Source organism: Eublepharis macularius, chromosome 6, assembly GCF_028583425.1.
Source record: "Eublepharis macularius isolate TG4126 chromosome 6, MPM_Emac_v1.0, whole genome shotgun sequence".
Lineage (NCBI taxonomy): Eukaryota > Metazoa > Chordata > Lepidosauria > Squamata > Eublepharidae > Eublepharis > Eublepharis macularius.
Genome location: NC_072795.1, coordinates 1,168,050 through 1,190,993, shown reverse-complemented (window position 1 = coordinate 1,190,993; position 22,944 = coordinate 1,168,050). Strand labels below are relative to the sequence as shown.

The window sequence follows — 22,944 nt, the reverse complement described above, 5'->3', positions numbered from 1 at the left end:
ACTCAGTCTCAGGCTCGGCCAGAAGGCGCCAGGCTCGTGCACAAGAGCATTTTACCCAGGACTTCTCACCACAGGAGGGCACTGCTGGGCTGTGGGCACTGCACCTCTCCACAACTGCACGGGGCAGGGGCACAACACAATCCCTGGTGCCAAATGCATTGGTCAGTTTTTCCAAGCCCAAGTCTCTGGCCTTAGAACTGCAGAGAGAGGCTCAAGGTTTACCACACCGTCAAGGGGTCCAAGCGGCAGTGCCTGCAAACACCCCCCAAGCCAGGGCTACGTCCTCCACAACTAGCACTTTGCACAGCTCCAAGCCCTTACCCCAGGGCGGGTGGGGTGGGGTGGGGGGAGCGCAGTGGCAGGGAAGGACAGTGGCAAGGAGAGGCCTCCCAGTTAAGAGTTGGGCAGTGCTGTGCGGCTGCGGCTGCCTCTGTGGTTGCTGAGAACGAACCACACCTGCCCTGCCTCCCAGTGCAGCACAGGCTCTCAGCAGCATCCCGTAACCGTGGGAGGCAGAGGAATTGCATTTCCCGTGGCCCTCTGTACCAGCGGAGGGGGGCTGCCTGCCACCCCACACTGCGGTGCCTGCAACCAGGCTGGAGGCAAGGAGGGGCTGCAAAGCAGACAGGTCTATATGAGCTCTTTAACAACAACAACAACAACAACAACAACAGATTTATATACCGCCCTTCAGGACAACAACACCCACTCAGAGCTTTTACAAAGTGTGTTATTATTATCCTCACGACAATCACCCTGTGAGGTGGGTGGGGCTGAGAGAGTTCCGAGAGAGCTGTGACTGATCCAAGGTCACCCAGCTGGCTTCACGTGGAGGAGTGGGGAATCAAACCCGGCTCTCCAGATTAGAGTCCTGCTGCTCTTAACCACTACACCACACTGGCTCTCTCTTTGTGCTGCCACTCAACTGATTTGTTTGGCTCGGGCCAAAATATATTGGGGGGAGCCGCCTTTCCAGTGGGGCCCCTTCAGGGAAAGCCTGCCCCACTGACACCCGGGAGGTCCGTCTGCTGCAGAAGCCCTGAGGAGTGCTAAGGATTCCGCGGCATGTTCATTACATAGTAATAATAATGTTTGGCCTTGTTGGCAGCCCTCGAACTCAGCACAGCGCTCCCTGCTGCTGCACAAAGATCAGTCGTGCTGGAGCATTGCGTCCACAAGAAGCCCCATAAGCTTCCAACAATATCTGGAGCCCTGCTAGAAAACCACGGCCCTATTTTCTCTTCCCACCTTTCCATTCTCATACATGGTCAAGGCAGTTCCTAAAAATCCCTGCAAAAATCCATGAAAACATCACATAATCCAATCTCCAGGATCACAATTGACAGCAGCTCTTCTGTGAGTAAGTAGGCCAGTTTGGTGTGGTGGTTAAGAGCGCAGGACTCTCATCTGGAGAGCCGGGTTTGATTCCCCACTCCCCCACTTGAAGCCAGCTGGGTGACCTTGGGCAAGTCACAGCTCTTCCGGAGCTCTCTCAGCCCCACCCACCTCACAGGGGGATTGTTGTTGTGGGGATAATAATGACATACTTTGTAAACTGCTCTGAGTGGGCATTCAGTTGTCCGGAAGGGCGGTATATAAATCGAATGTTATTATCATCATTATTATTAACAAATCACCCAAGGCCCCGGCAAATGAAACAGTTTTGCCTGATAAACAGTCCTTCCCCCACCCCATAGAGGGCATTTGACCGAGGGAGGCCACCATGGCAAAGGCCCTGTTCGGAAGGGCAAGAGGAGCAGAGGCTCCAGAACGTGACCTGAATTAAGAAGCTGGGAAGACAGAGGCCCTGGAGAGCCCATGGCAGACCACCGCCGTCTCTACAGATCAAAACTGGACCTCTGAATTGGGTCTTGAAACAACCTATCAGGGGAGATTTTTAAAAAATCATTCATTCATCCATTCATTCATTCCCCCTGCCTTTCTCCCAGTGGGGACCCAAGTGGCTTATGTGTCATTCTCCTCTCCTCCATTTTATCCTCGCAACAGCCCTCTGAGGTAGGTTAGGCTGAGTGCGCACGCTTGGCCAGCCCACCCAGCAAGCTCCCAGGGCAGCGGGGATTTGAACCAGGGCCTCTCTGATCCTGGTCTGCCCTCTGCACCACACTAGCTCTCAAAATACTGGAAAACTGACGTTCACAGCAAGCAGCCTGTGCTGACCCATTCGCAGCAAAACTTAATTACGCGACTCGACACGCCAGCTCGCTTTCAACAATTCCTAAAAAAAACCGTCAAGAAATTCCAAACGCGACGGCGGCAGGACTGGCCCTTCAAGAAAAGACTGCGTGTTCCATTTCGACTCTTATCAGCCAAATCTCTGCTGATTAAACTGCTAATCGGCTTCTCGGAGCCGTTGCTTTCACGAGACGTCACCCCGCAGCTTTTGCACACAAAGCATCCTTCGAGCTTGCCCAGGACACAGCCTCCTTCTGGATTAGGCCCAAGGCCCTGAAGAGAGCTCAGGTGCGGAGGGAGCGGAAAGTGAACGACGGCCACTGCCAAGAGACTCGGGTCATCGGGCCTGTCCCGGAGCTGAAACACGTCTAGGGGAGAAATGGCTTCTCAGGCACCTTCTTCCAACTCAGACTGGCTTGCAAAACTCCAGGCCAAATTGCAGGGGGGTTAAACAAAAAGAGAAACACTCCTGAAGACAGATGGATTTATCCATTTCTACAAGCACAGGATGCAAAATGTGCAATTTTCCAGTACCTAAACACAACAGACTGGGGCGGGGGGGGGGGTACACCTTTGGCCACTCCATGCTGGTCCAGATGGGCTGGTTTCAAAGCTGGTTGCAACTTCCAGCTTCAAAGTCAACAAGTCAGACTTTATTCACCAACACATTTTGCATCTTCTCTAAACTATCAAAGTAGCCAACAATGGAAAGTTTCAACACAGTTTAAATAATCAGAGAACACCAGGCAAATGTCACCCCTGAGGTTTCCAGGGTTAATTCCTTCCTGGGTAAACGTGAGCAGGAAGACGCATCCTGGCCGGCGAATGCTGAGCCAAGGAGCCTGAGACCTCAGCCTTGGGAACAACGCTCTGGCTTGAAAGATTTCACTAAGCGTTCCTCGCATTTCATCTGCATGAGGACTAGAAACCTGCTTTCATTTCATGCTCATGCCCACAACCAAGATGCTCCCGACGCCTTGTTCTGCACCAGTCTTCAAACGCCATCTCCGCCCGTGGGCTCTGCCTTCGGCCCACAGAGGTCCAAAGACAATTCTGCACAAATACCTCTTTGATGAGCAGCTTCCAAACAGGTGTGATCTCCACGTCGATGGTGTTAGGTCCACAGATCAGCTTCCTGTGGGTGAGCAAAAGAGAGAGGCCACCAGTCTGACTCGACCGGCCATGTCTGCTCCTGCTGGACTTTCCCCTCCGAATTGGAGGAGGAGACCAAATACTCAAGGCCGGACTAACAAAGTTGGTCAAGAAGAAGGATGTGGGCCCTGATCAGACGGGCTGGCTGGCAGTCCAGGGGCAACCAGCTCCTTGGCCCACGCGGAACCCCAAACAAAAAACGAAACTCACGCAACGCCTTTTCCTTAGGGCCAGTCAAAATGACACGAAACAAAACATGGTGCAAGCTTTCCAGCTCACCAGAACTCTTCACCAAGGCGGATGTTACAACACTGGGGGGCGGGGGGGAAGGTGAGGTTGAGGAAAAGGCCGATTCTTCCGGCCATGTTCTTCAGTTCTGATGACAGCAGTGTGTGGTGTAGGCGCTGCGCCGCTTTGCTGCTTAGCACGGCTGTTGGGGTTAGCTAATAGCAGCGCCTGGGAAGAATGACTACGCAAAGCAGGGCCGCCTCATTGTAGGGATCAAGGCCGGCCAGGTCCAACGGAACGGCCGCCAGCTCATGTGCAGTCCCAGGAAATCCGTTAACTCCGTCGATCCAAAGGAAATTAAAAAAAAAAGCTCTGCAGGCACAGAGGAAACTTCCGAAAGCGTTGGCTGAACTCTCTCTCGGAAGAGGGCGTTGTTGACTCCTGGATCCAGGGCCAACTAAAGCAATCTATTATTTATGCTCCCAATGACAGAACGATGCTAAAGGGGCGTTTCCCACCTTTTCGGGCTATATTATGTGGTCAAGACAAGGGTGTCTCCTCTATCCCTTTTATTATGTCGTAACATGCTTCTGACGAAGAGAACTGTGATTCTCGAAAGCTTATGCTACAATAAAATTGGTTAGTCTTAAAGGTGCTACTGGACTCTTTACAATTTTACAACTATAGACTAACACGGCTAACTCCTCTGCAGCTTATACACTGAAATCTTAGCTATAAAAATTAGGCAGGGCAGCCACGCCACGTCGTGCAGAGAGAGGCCACTTCTGCGGAGGGCAGTCTTTACAGCCCCAGAAATCCCGGGAGTGAATTTGCTCCAGAAATTTGCCCTCTCGGGATATAAACCAATTCAGCCAAATCACTATTACTGGAGGTGAATATGTCTGAACAGGGGAAGGCGGTTCCTGAAAATGTGGAGCTGGTCATCTTAGACCTGTAATCTATACACAGCAACTTCGCTCATCTGAACAGGGTCTCCCGCAGGTGCCAGGCTGCACATGGGTGAAGTCAGCAGCAGCCTGTACAGGGGACTCCTCTGTGGTGGCTATAAACAAAGTAAATAACGCAATACGACACAACATAACAATGGAACAAAACTCCCTTTCATAAAAGGTTTATAGCTAAAAAATATGCAATACCGACAGAAGTATTTATTTATTAATTTATTTCCATTCTGCTTTTCCCATAGCTCCAGGTGGCTTACACATTCATATAAAAAACAGAAAACACAACAAAGCCCCATATAACCCCCTCCCCTTTTCTAAAAACTCCCCTGCAGCCTCCACCCCCACGACAAGCAAGCAGAGAAGCACTGCCATGCGCCTCCTGAACATCTCTAGAGATGGCGCTCTCTGCAAGGCGAACACGCTCCGCAGGGTGGGCGTTAGGATGGGAAAGCCATGGGTTCTAGGCGATGCCAGGTGGGCTACCGTAGGGGGAAGAACAACCAGCAGGTGCCAACCTGAGGACTGCACCTGGCACATGGGGACACACGGGAAGAGCGGGAGCTTCAGATATGTGTGTCCAAGGCTGTGAAGGTCTTTAAAGGTCATAACCAACACTGGGAAATGAATTCAGAAACCAAGTGGCAGCCAATGCAGCTGGGGCACACGTTCCTGCCAGCTGAACCCTGGATGAGGGCCCAGCGTGCCCAAGCAACAGCACAGGCCCGTATGCACAAACATCCCAGCAGTTCCTGCTGGCTTTGCACTGACTAGCCCTGGCCTGGATGGTCCAGGTAGCCTGATCTCATCGGTTCTCAGAAGATAAGGAGGGTCAGTGCTGGTTACTAGTTGGATGGGAGGCCACCAATGAAGGCCAGGATTACTAGGCAGAGGCAGGCAACGGCAAAACCCCTCTGAACGTCTCTTGCCTTGAAAACCCTATCGGGTGGCTGTGACTTGATGGCATTTTACACACATCACCTTCAGGGACACTCTTCCAATTTCCCAAAGGGCCTCTGCCTCCCTCCCACTGGCAAGAGGGCTGGGGGCCATCCTGTGGTGCTGCCACTGTGTCAGTAGACTGGTAGAAGCCAAGACGGGTGGTGAAGCTCTGGAAGTAGCCTGAGGGCAGGACTGAGTCAGGGAACTGAAAAAGGGGGTAGACATGCTGGAAGAGCCCTGGCCCTGGCTCTGGGGAAAGGGCAGCGTGGCACCCTCTGAATCCCTGCTAGTAGCCATGCAGGGCACTGACTGCCCCTGCCTCATGAAATAAGCCAGGTGAGCACGCTTCAAACTGCTCTGAGTGCTTACCTGACATCTTGCTCTTTGTGGGGCAGCCCAGAGCCAAACTTTGCATGAATCTCTGCACAGGTGTGGCTTTCCTCAAGGACTCTGCAACAGACAGAGAGCCCAGGTGGTACTGCAGAGGTCTGGCCCATCACAGGGCTTCCAGACAACCGGCGGCAGCTTAGGAAACTCACCCGACTTTCTGGAATCGATTGGCAGAAAGGTCCCAGGCGTATCGTATTTTCTGCACCTGGATGCATCTCACCTGCCAAAGCAACCAGTGACAGCAGGCATTGCAAAGGGAGCATCTCTGCTCCTGCCCTGACAGTCCGCGAGGCAATGCGGGGATTGGAAAGAAGAGGGGACTGTGAACATTGGGGGGGGGGGGCTCTGTGCAGCCAGGCCCCCTTCTCATGACTTTCTCTCACTCGGCCAACACCCAAAACTGGCAATCCATCTGCAGGACCGATCAGCCAGGTCAGCTGAGGGAACGTGGCTCAAAAGACAGCAGGACGAAGGGCTCTCCCAAAACGCAGGGGTTCCATCCAGCTACCACGGCTGATAGGAAGGGCTTCCATGGACAGGGCAACAGCTTTGGACAAGTGGAGAGGAGAGAAGGGAGTGACACCCCCCACATTTTTGATACATTTGCCATTTTAATGCTTGTTATGGTATTGGATTTCTATTTATGCTGCCTTTCTTCCATCATGGAACTCGAGTCTTTAAAAGACAGCAAACAGATAAAAGCTGAAAAAATAACCGTTCCTGTTTCTCTTGAGAATCTCACGGCAACCCTCCAGACTGGCATTTGAGAGCTGGGGGATCTTTTCCACGGAACCCATTCATTCGGCAGTGGGCTTGTGTAGGGGAAGTGCTCAGTGGATCTTGTCCATGGGGCTTGGGGGAGTGCCAGCCCTGATACATCCACCCCAACCCCCTTCCCTGGCTGTCAGGCTTGCCAACCCCTGGCCACACATACAAGGCCGGGGCAGCCCAGCCCTCAAACTTGATGGGGAAATTCCTGGTGAGTCCGTGTGCCGAAGAATTGCCGGCAGAGAGGAGCCAGCAGAGCTGAGCCCCAGCGGTGCCGGCAGCACCACAGAGTCCACTCATCTTGCATCTGAAACAGCAGCCGCCCAACCGCCCTTGCTCTGTCCTGGGCCCTCGGGCACCCCCGTTTGCCCCTGCCAAATGGCACCACCCACAATCCTTTTTCCTCGTCTGTTCCTGAAATGCACAGACAGAGGCGGTGGAGGTCCTACTCTGGATCCTGTTAAACTGCAGAGGGGCAAATGGGACAGTCGGCCCGTGTGGTACCCCCTGTCAAGCCACTTAGGTGATTGCTCTGGGTGGCTCAGTGGGGGCCGGGGGGAAGCGGTACCCCCACAGGGGCTCAGCTTGCTCCCAGGCCTCAGCGGCAGGGGGGGCAACTGGCAGCCCGCCCACCCACCCCTTGGGCGCACCCTGCAGTCCGGGATCCCAGGAGGGGGGTGGGTGTTTCTCACTTTGGGCCAGCAAACGACCTCGAACCAGCCCCGAGTTCTCTTTCAAAGGAGCAGGCAGAGCAAGAAGCCATCGCCCCGATCCCCCCCTGTCTCTCTGGCCTGCAAGCGGCATTTCCCAGGCAGGGTGGGGGGAGCACCGGGGGGCACTCCCGTTTGCAACTGCCCAGAGCTGCCCCGTCACGAGGTTGGCTGCAGTGGCTGGAACAGGGTTGGCAAGAAGGGACTGGAAGTCCCCAGGTCCATCCACACCGAATGACAGATTAACACGCAGGAGGGCAGAGAGCAGTTCACATGAACTAAGCTGCTGCTCCAAACAGTTCCAGCCAGCAGGGCAGTCAAGTTCAGGCGGAGGGAGGCGGGAAAGACACCGGGAATTCTGGGGCTGCAGTCGCCTCTCTGCAGCTTCTGCTTACTTTCATCTCTGGCTTCCTTATGACCTTGTTCAAAAGGGAACTTTCATCAGCAACGACCGGAGAATCGGGACTCGTATCATTCAGGGAGGACAGAGAGATCCAGGTCACCTTCTTCCGGGAATAAATGTGAAATTCGTCCTGGGGGGACAGAGAGCAGAAGCCACTGCAGCCATGCCGGAGGAGAATACCGCCACCACCACCCCTCCGCCCCACCATGTCCAAGGCCAGCGCCCGGCTCCAGAGCACCCTGCAATCCAACAGACGGGCCTGCCCAGCCTTTTCCCAGATGGGCCTGATGCATCTGGCAGGCCTCCCTGAAGATGGCCAAGGTGGACTGGCCGTTAGGAGCGCCCCTGAGCAAACTGACTCCTTTGACCCCGGCAGGGGTGCAACAGGGACACTCATCCAGGACCCAGTTGGAAGCATCCAGAAGCAACTTGGAGTGGGGGGGGGATGGGCAAGGCCTCATCTGGGGTTGCTCTGGCCGGCTGGGCCCCTGCGGAGCAGCCTTTGCGGGGCAATGGCCCAGGGACCACGCAGACTGTGACTGAGGGTCACGTGGGGAGGGGAGAGGCTCTGCTGGTTGCATCCTGGCCACTGGCAGCCCTTCTGGACTGGATCCTCTCCGAGTCTAATGGACTCGGCCCGCCCAGCCTTGACGATGGTGCCCCAGCCAGGCTGACTACGCACCACCCGCAGGGCAGCGTGAGGAGGAGGGGTGAACAGGGAAGGAGAACACCAGCAGGGCCCACAAGAACTGGATTTGAATGCCAAGAATCCAGGAAGGAGTTTTAAAACTTTTAAAGCACAAAAGCTAATATTTCTAACCAGACGAGTCAGAGCGCTGAATTAGTCACTAAAAGTCTCTTCCCAAAACACTGATTTGTGCCCCTCCCTCCCGGCATCTGTTCAACTTCGGACACGTCTCCAGACACAAGGCAGGAAACAGCAATAAATACAATACAAAAATATTAACAGTAAAATTAATCAAAACACATCATTAGAACAAGTAATTAAAACAGTTATGCCAGAGCCCGCTCAAGCTGTCATGCGGGATCCTGTAAATATTTCTGTCTTACAGCCTCCCCGGAAGGCCCTGAGGGGAGAGGCCGGCCTCACTCCGTCCCGGAGGCTGTTCCAGTCGGGAGGAATCAGCAGAAAAGGTCTGGGATGGGACGTCCCGGGCCGTACCCTGGAGAGCGGCCGCAAGGGATCCTGTCCTAAAGAGCACAACTGCAGCACCGGCTCCTATGGGAAGAGACGATCCTTCCCCCATATGTGGGCCCCAGCTACGTAAGGACCTTAAGAGCAAGCACCAACCCCTCGAACTAGTTAAACTAGTTTTCACGATGCCGGGATACCCCTGGTGGGTGAAAACTGCCTCATGCGAGAACAGGGCCTTGGCGCACAAATGAGACTTGGAGAAAACCTAGCACCACGGATATACATTTCTGGCAGCAGTTTGCAAAACACAACATCCTCGTACTGTGGTTCTGAGCAACACAACGTCCGCCTCTTCCAAGTCACATGGCACGCAGTTTGCCCACACGTCCCAGGCCGGCTTCCAGTAAAAGACAAGGAGGAGAACTCCGCAGGACAGGATGTGCCCAGCAACGCACGCAGCCCTCCGGAAGCCATGGGTCTTGTAGCCAAAAATCTCCTGCACATAAAAGGAAGCAAAAAACCACTGAGAACGATGAGCCACCTGGGACATGCAAAACCCCCAACCCACGCCAAAGTCACGCAGCTGACTGGTCCGTCCACAATTTTGCCTGTGAGATGTTCTATAATTGCTCGCTCTTCATCTAATCCAAAAAACAAACAGACAGCACTTGGGGGGAAATCCTTGAAAATGCATCTCCTAGAATACTGAGGTTTACTTAGGCAATTAATTTCTAAAGAAAAGGACCCATACGTTGATTTTCTGCAGAAAGCCAAAACTAATTTTGTCAAGCAACTAGGAACTTTGGAAACAGATCTTCCGAGCCCCCAACCCCCTGAACTGCCATGTTCAAAGCTGCTGGTCCCCACCTGCGTCGTTCAGCATCAAGCACCCACCTTTGGGCCAAGGTGAAGCCAAGGCACCACCTCCAGATCTGATCCACTGAGCCAAACACGTTATACTTTGGTTTATACTTTGGGGCTTTCCCCCCATTTTATAAAAAAATTTAAACTGCAGCCCTCTTCATATCAAAGCCTGAAATACGCCCTGCCCTATGGGCAGTTCGTTTAACAGACGGACCTGTTTTTCACAGCTGCCGCTGGCATTTCCCGAACAAAACTGCATGAAATCAGATGCATGAAATGAAGCCTCCTTTCCTAGCTGACCAGCTCCGGCAGTCACTAAACTAGGAAACGCCCAGAAGGGCAGAAGCCATGGTCTCAAGGAAGGTCTCTTGCAGAATGTCTGCACGCAGATCTTTTGGGGCTTTGGAAGGAGAGGCCAGGCACAGCCGATCTCTCATGACTCCGGAGAGGCACGCCTTTGCCACACACGGAACGGAGGGGAAGGCAGCTGACCTTCCCCTCCACGCCGGCATCTTCCACCATGGGGTTAGGGCAGCTTTCTCAGAGATTCGGGCTCCTTCCTAAGCTCCGCTGGTTGGGAATCATCATGAGACCTGCGCTGGTATGAGATGGATTTAGATTTGCAGAACAGACAAAAGCTGATGGGTCACGTCCGCCCAGAACGGGAGGCCAGACTCAGTGCACACGTTCTCTGCCGCTGTGGTTATCGAAGGCTTACACTACATTGGAATTGGATGGTCTGGTTGTTTTGCTGCTACAAACCAACATGGCAAACTCCTTTGAAGCCTCACACAAGCCAATTAATCTCCACACCAAGAGGAGATGTTTACATTTACTAGCAAAGGAATGTTTGGGTTGCATCCCCCCCTCTCCCCCCCTAACTGCATCTTCTCTCTCCTCCCCTCCTCCCCCCTCCTCTTCTATATTTGACCAGTTTCTGTACCATGCATCTGACGAAGAGAACGTGATTCTCGAAAGCTTATGCTACAATAAAATGGGTTAGTCTTAAAGGTGCTACTGGACTCTTTTTGATTCTGCTACCACAGACTAAGACGGCTCACTCCTCTGCATCTATCTCCCCTTCTTCCCCTGCCACTACTGAAAAAGGCATGGGAAGGGAGGAGGGCTGCTGCTGGCCCAATAAAACCCCCAGCCAAGATCTCTCCCTCCAAATCTTGCCAAGCAAGTTTGAGGAGGGTGGTGTGAGCCTGGCGAGCAGCAGACACCACCCAAGGTTGTTGGCTCGGGCCCCCGTTAGGCCAGTAAGCTTTGTCAGTAACACAACTCTTCATTTCCGAGCAATTCGTAAACACCTGAAGAAGCAGCCCTCTTATCAAGCACGCCATCTCCCTCGTCAGGCTGGAAAACCTGGCACACGCAGAGGGTTTTGGAGCCATGCCCCAAATGCCCCAGGCTGGGGATGTTAAGAAGAGTGGTAGTAGAATACCTCCCTGAGCCAGACTCCCAACCACCAGCCACAGTTTCAGCCAAGCAGGAAAAAAACACCCTCAGCCGAGAGAGGCTGAGTCATTCTGGGCTCCAAACAAGGGCCCCGACTGGTTCCGGCGGCAGGCGGCCTGCTTCCCCCACCGCACGCCAGTTTCTGACTCTCCCAATGCACGGCGAGGAGGGAGGGATCCCCTTGCATTTTTAAGGGTATCCCCTGATCCTGGCTCTGCAGCCCAAGCTAGAGAGAGATTTGTAAAAACCGGAGTTTTCCTTTAAAGGCCCTCTTCCTGTGCACGAGGCCCACCACCACTGCCAAGCCCTGTGACGTCAGGAGACGAGCCCAGGCTGCGAAGGCGCTGCAACGTCGCCTGTGGCCTTTTCAAAGCTGGTGTCCTGGCCTCCTTTGGCTGAGATGCGGTGGCCCAACGGGACCCCCAGCGGAGCCGCCAGAGGGCGGGAGGGAGCCTCTGGGCTGGATGGATCCTGTGCCGTGCCTGTGGCAGGTGCTGCCAACGGAAGATGATCTTTGCCATCAGCAGCTGCCTGCAAGCCCTGAAAAGGTAACGCCAGGGCTGGAGAGCCAGCAGTGATCAAAAGCCACACGACACAACTGGAGGGCGCAGGGAGGAGGAGGAAGCAGGAGAAACGGACCCTCCTGCCCCATCTGTTTATTCTGTTGCCTCTCCAGCGGCTCTTGCAGAGCAGGAAAGGACGCAGAGGGTCCCAGCCACAGGTTTCCGCCTGCTTGGCCAGCGAGGGCCACGTCTCTGCAAGCTGGGGTGAGAAAGGGCCCCGAGGCACATGGGCTGCGATTCTCCCTCTCCAGCCCCAGCGCCCTGCTGCGCTCCAGCCAGAGCTCCCCCTCCCCAGCCCTTGAGAAATCACTTGGCAGGCCAGGAAAAGGTAAGTACGCTGACAAAGATTCAAAACAAACAGAGTCACACCATGTGCTGGATTCCTTTGGCACTCAGAAACCATCGTTTAGGCAAGCACCGGGGAATCTGGGATCATTTCTAATTCCGTTCCCATTCAGAGGCGCTCTGGCATGCAGCCTTGCTCCGGAGACCTGCAGCAGGGATTTCCATGTCCCCAAGCTGTCCACATGGCTGCGAAGCCCTCGCCCAGAGCAGCTTGGCCTCCTTTGAAACTCCTCTAGGGTAACACCACAGCTGCCCCAGGCAACCCACCTCCCCCCTCTCTTCAGGAAATACAGGATGAATATTCTGGGCATGGCTGCAGGCCAGGGCGACACGACGACGTGCACCCTGCTGTCATGCCTTAGTCACAGGAGCTTCGGCCTCCGCCCCTCATGGCCCTGGCTTCACCTGGGGCACGGCAAATACCAGAGAAGCAAGGCAGCAGACTCTGGCCTTGATGGGAAGCAACGTCTGTTCTTCATTTCCCCTTTCCTTCCCCCTTAGATTCCCCCTCACTACCAAATGGGAAACAGCCACGTTCTCCATTGTGAGGACCGCATTACTGTACTGCATCCTTGTGTATATATTTGCTCTCTTTCTTCTTTCTATTCTCATATTTAGCTGGGGGAATAAAGACTGCTTTGTTGGAGATTCTCTCTCTGTCTCATTTTTCCTTCTTAATTGGAGTGCTGTATCAGATTGGGGACCCAAGGATACACGAGAGAAACATAGAACTGGAAGGGATCCCAAGGGCAGTCCTGCACAATGCAAGGAATTCACAGTTATCTCGCCCCCCCCCCTTGCCCCAGTGACCCCTGCTCAATGCCCAGAGGCCAATACCGCCCCCCCCCCCCCAAAAACAGGATCCCTGGCCAATCTGTCCTAGAGGAAAATTCCTTCCTTTCAGCTTTCTTCATGGTCCAACTTTCACATCCATAAATACTAACAGAGAATACCATAGTACGGATTGTCTGATCCTCGGCTCACATGCTTGGCCCTGTGGGTCTTTTCTAGTTCCCTCATGGCTGCCCTTTGAAGTCTCAGCCTCCTCCTGATGTCTCCAGAAGAATGCCCAGAGCAAGGCAAGAACCCTCCAGGATATCAGGCCCACCTGGCCTGAAGGGGAATTCCTTCCTGACTCCAAAGCGGCCATCAGCATCGCCCTGGGCACGCGAGAAGGGGCCGCGAGAGCCAAGCACCGCCTCATCCCTTCCGGCCCTCCCTCTCACAATCTGCCTAAATTCATATTGAGCCACAGAACCAGCCTTGCTGCCAGGTGGCCACCTGGCCTCTGCTTAAATACCTCCAAGGAAGGAGAACCCACCTCCTCCCGAGGAAGCCTCTTCAACTGAGGGACCGCTCTAATTGTCAGGAAGTTCTTCCTTATGTTTAGCTGAAAACTCTTTTGCTTTAATTTTAACCCGTTGTTTGTGGTCCAATCTGCTGAGGCAACAGAAAACAATTCTGCTCCATCCTCTACGTGACAGCCCTTCAAATACTTGAAGATGGTTATCCTATCACCTCTCAGTCACCTCCTCTCTGAGGAGCCGAGCTCCTTCAACCTTTCCTCACAGAACTTGGTCACCAGATCCCTGATCCTTTTTGCTTCCCTTCTTTGGACACGTTCCAGCTTGTCAATATCCATCTCCAACTGTGTGCTCAAAACTGAACACAATTCTCTAGGTGAGGTCTAACCAGAGCAGAGTAGAGCAAAACCATCACTTCTCATGATCTGGACACTATGCTTCTGCTGATACAGCCCAAAACCACATTTGCATTTTTAGCTACCATATCACACTGCTGACTTAGGTTCAGGTGGTCTACTAAGACCCCCAGATCCTTTTTGCACATACTACTACCAGGACAAGTCTCCCCCATCCTATAATTATGCCTTTGGTTTATCCTACCTAAATGCAGAACTTTACATTTCTCTCCACTGAAATTCATTTTATTTGTTTTAGGGCCTCTCAAGAGCATCCTGAATCTTGATTCTGTTTTCTACCATATTTGCAACTCCTCCCAATTTAGTATCATCTGCAAATGTAATGAGCACCCCCTCTATTCCTTCATCTAAGTTGCTTATAAAGATCTTGAATAACACCAGGCCCAGGACCAATCCCCGAGACTCTCCTCTCGTCATTCTTCCCCAAGAGGATGAGTAACCACTAACAACAAGCACTCTTTGAGTGTCAACCCATTACAAATCCACTTAACAGTAAAAGGATCCAAACCACATTTTACCAACTTGTCAACAAGAATATCCCATGGAACCTTATCAAAAGCCTTACTGAAATCAAGATAAACTATGTCCACAGCATCCCCTTGATTCAATAGAGTACCAGCTTTCTCAAAAAAGGAGCAGAGATTAGTCTGACATGACTTATTCTTGAGGAACCCATGCTGGCTCTCACTAATCACAGCCATCTTTTCAATGCTCAAGGACTGACTGTTTGATGATTTGTTCTGGAAGGTTTTCAGGTAGGGTGTCAAGCTGATGGGTTGATAATGACCTGGCTCCTCTCCCCCCCCCCCCGCCATCTTGAAGATGGGGACAACAATCGCCTGCATCTAATCTTCTGGCACCTCACCTACTCTCCAAGGATTCTCAAAGGTGATAGACAGAAGCTACACAATCACTTCAGCAACTTCCTTTAGTACCCTAGGATACAATTCTTCTGGCCTCGAGGACTTGATTGACTGTTCCGTTCCAAATAACTGCTCTGTAGAAGATGCTTTGCATGTTACGGGCCTGAGACGGGTACTGGTTTTGGTAACGGGGCAGAGAGGCACGCTTAAATTTTAACACCTCTTTATGCTGCTCCGTTGATTCATCTGTACCACAACAGGATGCCAGCAGCTGAGCACGGGGATCGAGACAGGAGCCCTGGGGGACGAGGCTGAGACTGGGCCCACCTGACCCAGCATCCCATTTCCTACAGCAGCCAATCGGATGCCTCAGAGAAGCCCAGAAGCAGAGAGCAAAGGTAACACTGCCTTTGGGCAGTGAAGGCAACACCCTCCTTTGCTGTGGCTCCCCAGCAACTGATTTTAGAGGCAAACTACCTTGGAGCGCGGAGGCTTGATCCACCCACCATGGCTGCTGACTCCCAAGAGACCCATCTTCCATGAATCTGACTCATTTCAAAGCTATCTAAACGAGTGGTCACAACTTATGGAAGTGAAATCTGCATGTTAATTCTGCACTGCGTGAAGAAGCACTTTTCTTTTGCCTGGCCTAAATCTACTGCCCATCAATTTCATTGAGTACCCCACCACACACACACACCCCTGAAATGAAATTCTAGCATCTGGGGAGAGGAAGAAGTTCTCCCTCCTTCTTTTCTTCACACCATGAATACTTTTATACACCTCTATCATGTGTCCATTTGGCCAACTTTTTTCTAAACTGAACAGCCACAGTGACTCCTAACGTGATTGTTTGTGTTGCCCTTTTCTGCTTCTTTTCTAGATCTGCAACATCCTTTTCAAGATACAGTCACCAGAATAGCCCACGGAATTCCATCCAGAACAGCCCTGTAGACAGATCTGCACAAGGGCATCACAGCGCTGGCTGTTTTCTTGACAGCCCCTTTCCTAAAAATTGCAAGTGAATCATCTCTCTTTTCATCACCGCTGCACACGGAGTCGATGTTTTCATCAGCTATCCTAACCCATGATGCCAACATTTCTTTCCTGGTCAGACAGTGTCCATTCCGCCACCCCCAAAGAGGTTGTCTTGGCCCACACTTCTCTGTGCGCTCTGCTGCCCCATGAACCCAGAGTTTGGCACAGAGCTGGTCTGTGGGTCCTAGAGGATAAACAAAGGATAGAATGGTGGGGTGGGGGTGAAGAAGTTTAAGGACAGCTGCTAGGAAACAAATGGGAATTGCAGCAATTGCAGTCCGGGCCTCACTCCAGAGCCAGTACCAAGCACTACAAGTGGACCCAAGAGACTGGGCAGCCACCATAACGGGAGGCACAAGGGAACGTGCCTGCGAAAACCGACCTGACCGATGAGGCAGGTGTTCAATGCTCTTCCGAAAGAGGGTGCGAGCACATGCAGTGCCAGGTTCAGCCTCTAGCCCGCCAGCCAGCGCAGGGGGGCTTCATTTGCCAGGGAGCCCAGGGTGAATTTGAGAGGCTGTGCTAGGCACAACAGCTGTGCTAGGCTGGCCTCTTTTTCCTGGAAGAAGGGCTCTGTGCTTGCAGCTGGTTCCCATGGCATCGGCAGCAGGAGGAGAACAGCAGGACGGGGTGTACAGGCTGCCACCTGACATGCGCAAGGCACATTCCTGGAGCCAAGCAGGTGGCAAATGATTCTCCAGGACGGAGGGCTAAACTGGAGGGTTCGGATTTGAACAGCTCCCTCTCTGGGGTTTAGCAGCTAACATGGGAAAAGCCTGAACAGATTTTTTTCTGAAAACAGCCCCTTGGAGCTTGCTCAGAAAGGAACCCCAGTTAGCAGTCTGGCTTGCCGCTTTCCCTTCTTCTCCAGACCTTCATTTTGCAGCCCTGATTGGCTGCCTGCTCATATTCCAGGGACACTCAAAGTAACTCCTGCCTTTTATTCCCCTGAGAAGTCCCACTGGGGGAAGGCGGTCAGAACTCACCATTTCGGCCTCTTCTCCCTCATTGAGCAAAGCCTGGTGGTTCTCTCCATGTTTTTGTCCCATGGAAGGCTGCCAGAGTGGGGGTCCTGAGAGTCCTCCAGTCTGGCTAAGCCTTCCCTTGGGGCCCGTGTGGCTGTCCCTGCAAGCGTGGCTCACCTTATATGCCAAGGAATCCGGCGGCATCCACACCCTCCTTGGCTGGTGCCGGGACTGACTGACAGCTCCTCCCCGCGGCTCCAGGTAGGATGCACCTTCCTCGTTCTTCGGCCTCCCTGTTTCACTGCCAGCACAGAGGGGAGTGCGATGGCGAGAGAGCCGGCTCGGCCAAGTTCTTCTGCTGCCCACAAGGAGTTCAGGGCATGGGCCAGAAGAGGGGATGCTGCACCTGGAGAGATTATGGGATGGCTCCGAGCAGTGTCTAACAGAAGCAAAAAGAGAGAAGCAGGAAAAGGTACGGATTCACGGCCCTGAGAGGTGCCTCTGTGTGCCTGTGTGTGTGGGTGTGTGAGAGAGAAGCTTGCTGCGTGCTACAAAAACCTGGCACCACTCACCCCCCCCTCCCCGCCCCCGCTTCCCAGGGGCTACTTGGGCCCTCGCTATGTAAAGCGTTACAAGGTTCAGCTTGGGAAGGCTTTTGCACAACAGCATTATTTCTCAAACTTCATTTTAAACTCTTGGTTTTAAAACTGTCAGGACGTTCTTCTGTACAGGCTGATAAAAAATAATTTCCAGCGCAATCCTAGGCAGGCGTACTTCAGTGGACTCAGACGGGTCCGGCTCTGCCTGGGATTCCAAGCACTTCCATTACAATACAGGACGGCATCAGATAGCAGGAGAAGCAGCATTTCAAGCACAAATGTGGCCAGAACCAGGCGACATACAAAGTAGTACTTGTATCATAAAGCCATGACATTTTACATTACGCAGGTTAAACAAACTTTTATAAAAGTTAATCTTTCTCTCTTTCTCTCTCAGTCTTTCAGGACATGAACAGAATTTCTTACTTGAGTCAACAAAGATTAAAAGGGGAAAAGAGGGATGTTGTGTGGCTCTCAGGAGTCATTTTGTCAGCTATTAAAATTTCCTGTATGGTTTCTTGCCAAGCATTTATGGCCCATGTCAGCTTGCTTTGCAAAAGTCTAGCAATCTCCACTTTTGCAGCGAAACGCAGAAAGGCTATTAAGAACGTAAGAAGAGCTCTGATGGATCAGATCAGGGTGTGTCTAGTCCAGCACCCTGCTCCACACAGTGGCTAACAGTGGCCCTGGAGGGCCAACAAACAGGGCACAGAGGTCAAGGCTCTCCCCTGATGCTGCCTCCTGGCACTGGGATTCAGAGGGTGACTGCTCCTGGACACGGAGGTTCCCTTTTACGGCTGGTATCCATGATGGGCCTCTGCTCCATAACCCCCTTGCCAGCCTACTAATTCCTTGCCATCCTTTTGAATATAGAGGTCTTACATATTCCCAAGATACACCCAAGAGATTAGAACCGTTTCTGCCACATTTTCTCCAGCATATTCAGGGAGATTGTGAATGCGTATGATGAACTTTATCCAGTCTTAATGCCATCGAGTATGTATGTTGTATATTGCTTCTCTCAGAGGTAGCTTTGAAAGACGAGTTGACCGTATCTTAGTCCAGACATCATTTTCTGAGTCGTCGTCTATCCTTGTTCCACAATTTTACACAGGATGGACTGGGGGCCAGCACAAGTGTCTGAGAGACAAGATCTCCGTCCTTTTGCTAGACCCTGCCTTCAAACTCCCCACAGTTCAGCTAGGAAGACTTCTGTCCAAACGGTTCTTCATTTTAGGCTGCTTATAAAAGTTTGGATTTGTAGATACTTGAACCAACCAGGAGGTGGAAACATTGTTTGATCTGTCCCGGATTTCTTGTTTGGTTGGTGTTTTTTTTTCTCTTTTCAATTATATCACAGCATCAACTGGTATTATTTTCTTTCTATACCTCACAGTTTCTTTTCTATGATTCTGGTGCAAAAAAATCCCCACCTCTAGCATAAGAAAGCAGACATTGTTGAGATTTTCAGGGCCAAGAATTTATGTCATTGATCAAAAGTGAGCGCCACACAACCACCATTTCCGTTGAGGCTGGCCTCTCCTCCGCAGCCGCCCGTTTGGCTTCCTCCAGAGCGTCGTCCCCAGCACAGTCTTGTCCGCTTCTCTACAGTGCACTGCACTGCAATAAAAAGGAAACTGTGTCCGCTTCATTTATACTCCACCCTTCTCCCCAATGGGAACACGAAGGGGCTTCCATCATTCTCCTCACCTCCATTTTACCATCACAGCAACCCTGTGAGGTAGGTTAGGCTGAAAGCGTATGACTGGCCCAAGGTCTCCCAGGAAGTTTCAATGAACCTGGGTGTAACATTTCGCATGTCATTAAGCGCGAGTATTTTATTTCCGCTTGCTAATGTGGGACTTGGATCATTGTTGCTGTGAGTTAAAATGTGAGGCAAGAAAGCGAGGGGCTGGATGGGTGAGTGGAGGGTGCTGTGAGGGGAGGGCAGCTGTGTCCTGAGGGGCAGTTCTGAGAGGGGGTGATGAGAGAAAATGTTCATTCTGGGCAAAGCAGGCAAGCGGTGTGCAGCCTGAGAGTGTCTCTATGTTTCTGAGAGAAAAAATTTATCGTGGGCAAAGCAGGCAACCTGTGTGGAGGCCTGGAAGGAGTCTCATTCCGCCAAGTTCAGTGAATCTGTGTGGTGTTCTGAGAAATTCTGTCTACGTGCAATCCTGAGAAGAGTTACTCCACTCTAAGCCCATTAAAATCAATGGACTTGGACTGGAGTAACTCTGCCTAGGATTGCACTGTAAATCAGGCAAACTGTGTGTGCACCTGAGAGAGCCAGTTTGGTGTAATGGTTAAGAGCAGCGGGACTCTAATCTGGAGAGCCGGGTTTGATTCCCCACTCCTCCACTTGAAGCCAGCTGGGTGACCTTGGGTCAGTCACAGCTCTCTCAATGCTCTCTCAGCCCCACCCACCTCACAGGGTGATTGTTGTGGAGACTTTGAAAACCACTCTGAGTGGATGTCCTGATGGGCGGTATATAAATCAAATGTTATGATGATGATGATGATGATGTATATCTGAGTGAAAGATTGATCTATCTAGTTCAGGCAAGGTATGTGGGAAGGCCTGAATGAATCTGTGTCTGTGTGGATGAGAAGAGTTTATTCTGCTAGTGAAGAGCTGTGTGGAAAATTAGTCTGTGTCACTGGGCTTGTAAATATATAACTGTCTTTGAAACCACCAAGTTTAAGAAATGCTCTGAAATCAAAATGTTCATCAACACTCTGCAACCATCACACTAAACCGGTACTTATAAATTCTACTTTTGTTTAAGAAAAAAAAGATCCTTTTTTAACCTCACAGCCACCCTCAAGTGCTGACCGTTCTGTCAAACCACCATCTTTAACAAGCCTTCCTATATTACCAGTTAAACGGAGGAGGTCTAAGGCAAAAGCCCTTGGTGGCAGTGAGACCCTTTCGAGGGAGTCGGGGGGGGCAGCCATACACAGGTCAAAAAACACCGAAGAGAGAAGGAATTCTCAAGGCAAGCGCCTGGGTCAAGGAGAGAACTCTTGAAGCTCTGTGGAACGGGAAATAAAAAGAGTGTTGGTTGTGAACAGGGCCCTCCAGAGGTCCAAGTTTAAGGTAACGCAAGGAGGAGCTGGACTAAAGGGTTTAAAAGGCTTTAAAAACAGGACAAATCATTTACATTACACTGGGTCTCTCAGATCCCACTCCAAGACATTAACCACGACACCACACATAGTGTTACGCTTCTTGAACACGACACCTCCCATCTGCCTTTGCCCGCCTGCAGTCTATGCCAACCATCTCAGATTCTTGTCCGTGCCTGCATACATCCCTTCGTCACACAGAAGAATCTACTGATCTGGCCAAAGGAATATTATAAAAAAAACGAGCAATAGAACCCGTTTAAAACAAAACAAACCAGGCCCTAGAAACCCCAGGAAGTGCTGGGCTCGCTGTGGCTCCCTCCGGAGGGGCGGGCCAGCTCACCTGGGCATCCTGCTGCAGTGGCGCCCTCTGGAGGCCGCATTGCCCACGATGCACTTTTTATCCTGGTGCTCCTGTGCAGGCGCACCAGGATAAAAAGTGCGTCGTCACCAACATGGCTTGCCTTTTATATAGGAAGATTTGAGCTAGTGCGTCCCCCCTCCCCCTCTCCTCTCCTGCTTGGCTCCAATCCCTCTGACTTTCTGCTTGCTGTTATTTAACCCATTTTAATCCATCAGAGGACCTGTCTTCTAATCCTATGACTGCTTAGTTTACTTGTCTTTTCAAAAGCCTTTTGGAAGTCCAAGTAGACAAGGCCCACTGGATCGCCCCTGTCCACATGCTTGTGAACCTTCTTAATGAACACTGAACGATTGCTGAGGCAGGACTTCCCTTCAAAGAAGCCGCTCCAAATGAACACAGAGAGCTGCCTCCTATTGGGTCAGACTATTGGTCCATCAAGGTCAGAATGGTCGACGAAAAGAGCAACAGTTTTCCAGAGTCTCAGGCGGTGGTCTTTCCCACCACCTATGCTGGCCATCGGACCTGGGACCTTCTACTTTATTTCTTAAGAGTCCAATGACCCAGTAGCCTTGGACAGGACCAGTCTTACAAAGACCACCCCTGTTTCCTTGACTAGAAGCCACTGCTGCGAGAAAGTCAGCCGCACCCAAAGTAATACTAGGATCAGGATCAGCCAGCAGGGAAGCTGTGGAAGCAAGGGGGGTGTTGGGAACCACCACCAGCTGTACCCACAGACCTCTCAAAGGGGCAGTTCGTGCGCAAAGTAAGCATGAGACGGGGTTTAAATCGCCCCAGACCTCCTACATGCTGAGCAGCTGCAGTACCACTCTGCCCCTCCTTAAACAAAGCTGCCTTTTTCTGAGTCAGATGTTTGGCCTGGCGAGGTCTGGGCTACTCTGACTGGCACAGGTAAACAAATAAATAAATAAAATTTGTTCTGACAAGCTGATAGATAGCACAAGACAAACCAGTCTTTCTATGATAGTGAAGAGTCCAGTAGCACCTTTAAGACGAACCAACTTTATTGTAGCATAAGCTTTCAAGAACCACAGCTCTCTTCATCTGACAATGCATCTGATGAAGAGAGCTGTGGTTCTCGAAAGCTTATGCTACAGTAAAGTTGGTTCGTCTTAAAGGTGCTACTGGACTTTTTACTATTTTGCGACTGCAGACTAACATGGCTAACTCCTCAGAATATTTCTGTGAAACACAGATGTTGTTATTCTGTCTTACTCATTCTGTCTTTTTTCTCTTTGGCGCCCCAGTATGCTGTCCTTGTTTGGGACAGCTTCTCTCTTTGCTTCAGCTGGCTGCCTGACAGTCCTACGCCAAAAGTTCTCTACGATTTTTAACTGAAGGAATTGCATACAAGACAAATTGTTCTTCAGGTATGCTGGGTGCGAACGATCACCTCTGAACAATGAGGCCTAACTAGACTGACCGTGTTGGTTTTTCTAAGAATGCTGATGTTGGAAGTTGTTGGGTTTTTTTGTGCAGAGATCTGAGGGGTGATACCACTAATGCTGGGTTATGTACCCATACAAGACTGATTCCGCCCGGACCTGTTTTTCTGGCTTTAAAAAGATCTGTCTGAATAGCTGATATATGGAGATGAGGAATGCTTTGAGATGACCACTACGGGCCAAGCGGCAAGTGACGCGTGACACTTGAATGGCAAGTGAACAGACTCACGGGTATCCCTCCCTGTTCGCTACGTGACCAAGTGGCGCGCAAGCGGAGCGCAAGTGAACAGGGAGGAATACCCACGAGTTTGTTCACTTGCCGTTCAAGTGTCATTCGTCACTTGTCGCTTGGCTCTACGTCATCTCTACAGGCACAAACAGACAGTACTGTAGAAACTATCCAGTGGCAAGAACGTTGTGATAAAATGAGCTGATAGAGGAGAGACGAGTGTAAGGAGGGATGTCTCAGCTCCGTCCCTCTCTTTTACAAACTCCTCCGAATACGCAGGAACACACGCCCGCCCCCTGGAAGTCCTTTGTTTCAGGCAGCATTCAGTGCTCGGATCTTTCCCACCATTCCTGAGATATCAGCTGAGGTCTGTTATTCCTACAGTTGGATCTGATAAACAAGATTTTTACTACCAAACTGGGAACAGTTGAGCACATCCA

The 22,944-nt window shown here is 51.6% G+C and overlaps 2 protein-coding genes across 3 annotated transcripts in view; one reads left to right on the top strand and one right to left on the bottom strand.

Annotated features, from left to right (window-relative positions):
- Window positions 1-17,003, bottom strand: part of LOC129332136 (probable cation-transporting ATPase 13A4) — a 60,515-nt gene extending 43,512 nt beyond the window's left edge. The window contains exons 1-6 of one of the 2 annotated variants that reach the window (XM_054982996.1): window positions 16,901-17,003; window positions 9,227-9,400; window positions 7,741-7,878; window positions 6,017-6,087; window positions 5,847-5,927; window positions 3,259-3,328 (exon numbers count right to left, since the gene is read on the bottom strand). In XM_054982996.1, coding sequence (XP_054838971.1) covers window positions 3,259-3,328; window positions 5,847-5,927; window positions 6,017-6,087; window positions 7,741-7,878; window positions 9,227-9,400; window positions 16,901-16,927 — 561 coding nt within the window. In that variant the 5' untranslated portion in view covers window positions 16,928-17,003. Of the gene's footprint in view, window positions 1-3,258; window positions 3,329-5,846; window positions 5,928-6,016; window positions 6,088-7,740; window positions 7,879-9,226; window positions 9,401-16,744; window positions 16,857-16,900 lie in introns of those variants that run through there. The other variant, XM_054982995.1, reaches the window with a different exon arrangement.
- Window positions 17,004-17,144: 141 nt separating this feature from the next.
- Window positions 17,145-22,944, top strand: part of OPA1 (OPA1 mitochondrial dynamin like GTPase) — an 82,178-nt gene continuing 76,378 nt past the window's right edge. The window contains exon 1 of the mRNA XM_054983000.1: window positions 17,145-17,195. The gene's annotated coding sequence lies outside the window, so the exon portion shown is untranslated. The remainder of the gene's footprint in view (window positions 17,196-22,944) is intronic.